The sequence below is a fragment of the Wasmannia auropunctata genome, unplaced genomic scaffold (genome assembly GCF_000956235.1).
Source record: "Wasmannia auropunctata unplaced genomic scaffold, wasmannia.A_1.0 LD336064.1, whole genome shotgun sequence".
NCBI lineage: Eukaryota > Metazoa > Arthropoda > Insecta > Hymenoptera > Formicidae > Wasmannia > Wasmannia auropunctata.
In genome coordinates this window covers 932,089-940,086 of record NW_012026826.1, presented here as the reverse complement: position 1 = coordinate 940,086, position 7,998 = coordinate 932,089, and the positions used below count along the sequence as shown (strand labels likewise).

The 7,998-nt window shown below is 26.8% G+C and overlaps 2 protein-coding genes across 2 annotated transcripts in view; both read left to right on the top strand.

Moving 5' to 3' along the window:
* Positions 1-330: 330 nt before the first annotated feature.
* LOC105450300 (protein cereblon) lies at positions 331-5,555 on the top strand. Its single transcript, XM_011690084.1, has 7 exons — positions 331-382; positions 1,863-1,954; positions 2,065-2,409; positions 2,989-3,241; positions 3,321-3,466; positions 4,585-4,781; positions 4,857-5,555. Exons 1-7 carry the CDS (start codon positions 331-333, stop codon positions 5,008-5,010), a joined length of 1,239 nt encoding a protein of 412 aa, XP_011688386.1. The 3' UTR covers positions 5,011-5,555.
* Positions 5,556-7,221: 1,666 nt separating this feature from the next.
* LOC105450268 (RNA-binding protein 7-like) overlaps positions 7,222-7,998 on the top strand; it is a 3,917-nt gene continuing 3,140 nt past the window's right edge. The window contains exon 1 of the mRNA XM_011690034.1: positions 7,222-7,520. Coding sequence (XP_011688336.1) covers positions 7,437-7,520 — 84 coding nt within the window. The 5' untranslated portion in view covers positions 7,222-7,436. The remainder of the gene's footprint in view (positions 7,521-7,998) is intronic.

Below are 7,998 nucleotides of genomic sequence, written 5' to 3'. Positions count from 1 at the left end.
AAATATACTTTTCAGTTACATTAAATTTAATGTACTTGTAACGTAAAAGTACATTACATTTCATGACATTTTTAACAATGTAGTTACGAAATTACGACGGTCAGTAATTGCGTACACTTATACTACTAAAGTTTCAGACTGTAACCAAATCTGTCATGAATAAATTTTGAAAATGTCTGTACATTTTGTTAATAGAATTCCAGGAGAAATATGATAGAATCTGCTAATAAAATATAGTGATAGAGATTACAGAAACTGAATAGGAATTTGCTGTTTTATAAGCTTTTAAATGATGCTTTTATTTCATTTAAATGTTTATGATTAGAGTTTATGACAGATTCCATTCAATTGTCTGCTGACAATCTGCTGTCAGATTATATTGGTAGGCAAAACATAAATTTAATGCAGATACAGATAATATCGTATTCGTTGCAAAATCCGTCATACTGAACAGTTTGCTTACTGACGAGCAAATCTATATTCTATCCAAGTGTAACTCTTCGATTTCTTTCAAATTTGGCATAAACATAGAACTATGAAAAATATTTTACTCATGTCTTTCCAGTTTGGCTCATTTATTTTGAGGACAGTTATTACCACTTCAATTTTCACTCTTTATTAGCTATAGATATAATAATAATAATAATATCTAACAAATAATTTAATACAAGATATCGGAGTTCTTTGGATTGCTTATCACGAATATAAAATCAGATTGCAAAATTATTTACTTAAAAAAATGTTTAAAATTAGAAAATTTGAAAAAAATACTATATAGCGACGTGACTTATGAATAAGTTATTTGGATAAATGATTTTTAACGCGACTTTAAATTTATAAAATAAATTGTTTTAATTTATTTATGAGCAATAAACGGTTCATACAAATCAGCAACAGGGTTGAAAAAAATTAAAGTAAGTACCTTGTAGAGATAGAAACTCGTTCCTTGCCGAAACAGAAAATAACGGAAGGAGAATATTTATTTCTATATTTGGAAGAAAGCTGTTTGAACTTCTTTTAATACATATGTTGCAATATGTATTTTTTCAATTTTCTTGCTAACTTGTTTAAACATTTTTTATTTAAGTGAATAACTTTGCAAATCTAATTTTATATTCGTAATTAGCGATCCAAACAATTCCGATATCTTGTATTAAATTATTTATTAGATACTATTATTATATTTATAGCTCATATGAGGGTAAAATTGAATTGATAATAACTGTCCTTAAAACCGCATATGGGTCAAAATGGAAAGACATGTATTAAATATTTTTCATAGTTCTACATTTATACCAAATTTTAAAAAATCGGAAAATTATACTTGGGTAGGTTTACTTGTGTTGTTTGTTTATATTAATATTTTACATTATCAGTAAATACGTTAAAAAGATAAGACAATTGGTATTTTTACTAGCAAATATAATTATATATTAGTACGCGCTTGAAATGCGCAACCACTAACATTATCGATGCACTCATGGATATGTTTCCATTTAACTGTAATTTATAATTGGCTAAATTTAAACTCTTATGATCTAAAAACTACTGCTTAAAATATAAATTTAAATATAAATTTAATATAATAAATATAAATAAAATATAAATTTACAAATAACTTTTTTACTTAATTTTTCGAAGACTTTCCTGCTATGATATTTTGATTCGTGAATTTTGGGATACCCTGTATATATATATATGTATATATATATATTTTATAATATATTAAAAATTTCTTAATAAATTAAATATATACTAATAATATATGAATACTTAAATATATATATATATATATATATATATGTATATATAAGAAAATATTTTTAATATATCAAATATAATAAGTTATAATATATTTGTAGACTTATCAAGCAATAGACTAGAACCCAACATGGAAGATGTACCAGTGCCCTCAGAGAATACATTTGATGTGACATTACCAGCAACACATTCTGTAAATATATATTTTTTTAGTATTTTGAAGATAATATTTAATACAATATTAGTCATGCTAATTTGCAACGTAAGTTAAAAATTCTATAAAATTGAATATATTTTGCATAGTATTTAGGACAAAATTTGGAGGAATTGAGGGGAAGGACTATACTGGATGATGGCATTTATATGAATCTACCATTATTAGTAAAGCAGTCTGTATTATTCCCCGGACAAACTTTACCCATGACAGTCTTTGGCACACAGACTATAGAGATGCTACAAACTTGTATACAAAATGATCGTACTTTCGGTGTCGTGTGTTACGGTCATTCCGAGATGGAGCGGATAGGAACGACTGCTGAAATTTACGAATATACGGATGGAGGTATATGGTTGGATCATGGTCGGCGAGAATTTCGTTTAAAAGCCAAAGGCAGGCAACGCTTTAAGATATTACGTGTTATCACACAGGTTGGTTTCTATATTAAATGTATACGAATTATGTTTACAACTACTGTTAGATTATATATTTGATTATTTGAAAAATTTGAATCACTTTTTAATAAAAGACCAACAAATCATGTAAAAACTATTAATTTGAGAAGATATTTTCAAATATTTTTGATAAAAATTATTAGTCACATTTAGGGAGTTTTAACGGAATTTTACATATGAAAGAATGTATATTTTTTGTTCAATTTAATGCCTTTTTATTTAAAATTTGTGAAAATGCCGCAAAAGCAACAAGAACATATGTATAAAGATGATATTATAGAGTTGAATTAATCAAATTGATTGAATGAATATATATTTAGTCATGTAAATATTGTTAATTTTTTCTTAAAAGTTTCTACACACTTTCAAAATAATTTAATTACATATAAGAGTAACTGCTGAATAAGCTACGATTTAACAACTTCAGTATGTTTTAAGCTTAGGATATTGTAGAATTTTAATTTTAGATAATATAGTATTATTTTAGTTATACACTTTACGATATTCTGGGTTTATTACAATTTGTTTGACAGTTTGATATTTACTTATAATCAGGACAACAATAAAATTTCGGCCAATGTTAAAGTATTACCGGAGATAACGCTTCAACCACCGTTTTTGGACCAACGCTTGGCTTCATTAGATCACTTGAGAATTGCTATCGATTCTGAAGAAGATATGAAAAAGCAGGAAAGAATAGAAAACAAGGATGCTGCAGTAACTGCTTGGCCAGCTTGGGTTTATAGGCAGTACGATCCTGTAAGACTGTCTTTCAGGATACGTCAGCATCTGCAATTTCTTGAGACTAGTAAGTGTGCAGTTGTTTAAATAAAAATTAGATTTCAACGTTTATTGCAATTTTTTTTAAATTATAATCTACATTTTAGGAGGTGGTAGCGTGCCCAAAGATCCCATAGATTTATCCTTTTGGGTTGCACAAAATATCCTAATGGATCACAATGAAAGACTTACGCTATTAACTTATGACTGTGCTATTTCTCGATTGCAAAGAGAAATGAAATATCTCGTAGAGGTGCGTATGAAATAACATATTGTATAATTAGTAGTATTGGGTTGGCAAATAAGTTCGTTCGGTTTTCGTTTTAGTGCAGATTCATTCCGATTTACTTTTTTTTTCTGCTATTGCACAACTCGAATGTGCATTTGTTTTACACAACTCAGCAAACGGAAATGGATTAAAATAGGTTGAAAAATCTCGTTTATCTCAAATGTTTGCGAATACGCCGAAAATCTGAATCCATTTTAATGCCTTTGTGTTCATTTATAGGAATTACATGATTTTCTATGCCATTCAATCTAAAAGTAAGTTTAGTTTTAAAAAATAAATCGTGAATACGGGTTAATTTAAAATTCTAGATAGAAAATACAGCTTTTCAGTCTTAATTAAATTTAAACAAATATATAGTTTCCGTGAAAATGAATCATGAACGTTATTTAATTAAAAATTGTGACTAGGAAATGCATTGTTTTAATTTATCAAATCCAAAAGTATATTAATATTATAGTAAAAATATTAAATTATATTTGTATTATGAAATAGAAATGCATTTCCACGGAGGCCAATCGATTTCAATGAATTTAAATCCACGAATTTAAAAATTTTAATCCATTTTAATCCTTTTCCGTTTACTGGGAATCTGCCTCTGAATTTTGGTTTGGCTAACTTCGGTATTGTTACATGCTGCGTAGCTGTGAAAATGGAAATAAATAACGTTTATCATCATATTTTGCTCTATTATATTAAAAAAGCAAATGATCTGCAGAGACTAGAAAGTATATGGGGATGATGCTTTAACAGAGCGGACATTAAGTTGGTGATGTCAAATTCCGTTCTGGAAATCGTTTGCCTTTTTTGATATAATAGAGCAAAATATAACGATAATGCACGTTATTTATTTCCATCTTCATAGCTGCGCAGCACGAAACAATACTGAAGTTAGCAACACCAAAATTCACAGACAGGTTGTGTAAAATAAATGCACATTCGAGTTGTGCAATAGCGCCAAGAAAAAAAAAGAGTAAATCGGAATAAACCTGCGCTGAAGCGAAAACCGAACGAACTTACTTGCCAACCCAATATATAGACTGCATTTCTTATACATTGCCTTTAATATCAATGTCTGTTTCAAGGATAAGATATACGTATGCGTCAATTGTGAATCCTTCATTGGGAGACAGTCACACATGTTTCCGATGAATAAAGAAGGTCCACAGGGTACTTATGTCAATCCCGGTGGTGTTATACACGAAACTATAACGTTTTATCATGTTCAAGGCGTCGTACTTAACAATTCGGATCCCTCGACTGAGTATAGCTGGTTTCCAGGGTAAAATGCAACATTCTAGCATGTCAAATTATAAGTGAATTTCATTTTATCTTTAATATGCCCATATTGTTTTAGATATGCTTGGACAATAGCTATCTGTAAAGGCTGTCGTCATCATGTCGGTTGGAAGTTCACGGCAGTGCAAAGTAATTTAAGGCCCAAAGAATTTTGGGGTTTGACACGCAGCAGTTTGAAGAATAAAGATCTAAAAGTTAAGAAGAAGAAATAAAAAAAAGGGATAAAAAAATGGATGTACACTAGGCATTGTAAATGTTAGCAGTTATTAGATATTTTTCAAAGCGGTGCGTCATGTTGATGTATATTACAATCGGTACATTATTTTGAGAGGTAATCGATAATCAGTTTGCATACCAAAAGATTATATTTTATAAAAGTGATTTTTTTTTTATACGAGATAGTCTCCAACTCGAGAAAATCGTTCAGCGCATTTTTATAAAGACGAAGATAAATAAGAATTCTTTAAAATATGAGATATAATGTAAAATATACTTGCTATATATATTTTTGTTTAGTTTAACTTTTATCCTTGATTTGAAAACGCAAGCGAGCCAAATCTTGATTTTCCATTTCGTTTGGATGGTATGTGTGTAATATTTCAATTGTATGCACATTTTCATTTTTCTATTTACATATGGCTAAGTAGTAAATATAACATAGTGAAAAAGCAGCGCAAAAGAGACGATTTCTTCGGTAAGGGAGGTTAAAAGTATACTAAGAATGTAAAAAAATAAAAATAAAAATAGGGACTGTGACTGTTATTTTTTTATTCTAAATCATATACGATCATTTGAGAATAAATTGTTTTCCGAAAATTCTCTTATTTAATATATTAATATAAGAAAAAAAGAAATATTTACGACGCTTAATATATAAATTGTGTATTGATTTTGTTTGATTTGTAATTTAACTAGTTAAGCTTGGACAATAGTGATTTGTAAAAGATACTTTATATAGCATAGTTGTATTAATAATAATTTAAGTTATAATACAGAAGAATTTAAAATAATTTATTGATGCTACTGCAAATTGGTCAGCTAATTTTGCAATTAATCAAACTATAAAAAAATCTGTTTTGATGGTGTTATTGAAAACTAAGTAAAAGTTACATTAAGATATATATATATATATATAAATCTTATTTTATACTCTTAATGCTATATACAAGATAATTCAATTATATTGATACCTGTTAAATATTTTCACGTTCTATTTAATTACGAGTTTATACATTTTTTTGCTCGTGCAATGAGTGACAAAAAATTTCAAATATAATATTGATAAAATAATATAATCCAATTAAGAAAATATACAAAATTGTATTTATTATTATATATAATGTGCATATGTATGTACATGTGTATATGCAAGTATATATTATATGTATGATATATATGCATTTTTATACACTTGCTTTATAATATAATATATACAGTATGCATATGTAAACATATATATACATATATATATATGTATATGTATTTGTTTTAAAATTTTATTGTAATTTATTAAAAATAAATCTGAGTTAAAAGTAAAAAGAAATGTATAAATGTATAATTAAAATAAAAATCTGTATGAATTTTACACAAGAATAATTCATTCAATATGAAATATTAAACATGTGTGAGTACGTTGTAATGAGTAAAATTATATCTAATCAAAATTTTAAAATTTATTTATTAAATAAGAAATAAGTATGAAATTTATTGCATATAAGTAGTATATAATAAATTATATATTCATTATTAATTCATTATAAATTATATATTATTCATTATATATTCATTATTAATTCATTATAAATTATATATTCATTATTAATATATGTATATTATTATATTATTATTATTATTAATTATATAAAGTTTATTTTTCACTCAATCCTTTCAACAATTGTCAAACCATGAGTTTTCTTGCTTAAATAGACTTCGAAAAATTATATATTTATATTATAAAATAATAATTATTTATTTATATATATATATTTTTTTTTATTAATAATTAAAAATAAGATTTTTTGTTTACTCAATTTATGGCTTATATAAAGATTTACAGGTTTTTTTAATTTTTACTAAAAAAATACGATTTACCATAATGTTGGCTCACTCAATAATACACAATTCCTTTCTTTTGTTTCTACATTGCAAATACTAAGTAAAAATCGCTACATACATATATGATCCAAATTGAAGGCGGCCCAATGAGAAACGTTACTGATAGTATTACTTAATTTGGATACTATAATAAAAAATTGCTTCTTTAAGTGACATAGTAATTATTATCTAATACATATTTCTAATAATTATTAATTTTAATAATCGTATGTAAATATTTAACCATTTAGATTTGAAATAGTGGGCATCTCATGTTACGCTGCATTTTCCCGAGAGATGGCGCTTTGTACGTTCATTCGAGTTACGCAACTAGTTACCCGAACTAGCAGAGTTCAGAGTTGAAGATGTTTTTGAGTTTTCTAAACACCATTCTAACCTGAATCTGAACCAGAGGATCATTCATTTTTTTAAAGACATACAGTTTCCACAGAAATAGAAAAAAAAAGAAAGTGAAAATAAAGCGACATTGACTCTTATAAATAAGAGATTCGTTAGAGAAATAGAAATCCAAATTTTGCTAAGAATGGACGAGGATGCGCGCACGCTCTATTGTGGAAATCTAAGTGAGAAGGTCACAGACGATATTCTCTATGAATTATTCTTGCAAGTTAGTATAATTAGTACATACCAAAAAATTAGTATATAATGATTCTAGAGTAGTAATATATATTGAAATCTGTAAGAATAATTGTTTTGTATCTCATACATGTAAATTTTACGTAGCATGTTTGATAACCATGTTATCAAGCGGATTGCAGTATTTGTTAGAAATTTTGTAGATAGAATAATTTAATTTTGGCAGGTTTTGCCATGTGCAATGTTGTTAGTGAAATATCCGCAAAATTTATCAGCAGTGGTGGCAAAAATCAGATTTAAAAAATCATTTAACTGTAAATTTGTTTTTCATGTATTATTATATTATATTATGTTTGTAAGAGCTTCCAACTGGAAATCTTAACACAGATACATTTAAATGTAACCTACTACAATTTCTGCAAGCTTCTGTCGGCAAATTGACAATTACTTACTCAGGGTGGGTATTACTGGGGAAACAAAAAAAAATATATATGTATATATATATATAT

Coding starts and splice junctions, on each gene's coding strand:
- LOC105450300 (XM_011690084.1), top strand. CDS start 331: ATGACAGATTCCATTCAATTGTCTGCTGACAATCTGCTGTCAGATTAT. Junction 383..1,862: donor TCTGCTGTCAGATTATATTG/GTAGGCAAAACA, acceptor ATATATTTGTAG/ACTTATCAAGCAATAGACTA. Junction 1,955..2,064: donor CATTACCAGCAACACATTCT/GTAAATATATAT, acceptor TATTTTGCATAG/TATTTAGGACAAAATTTGGA.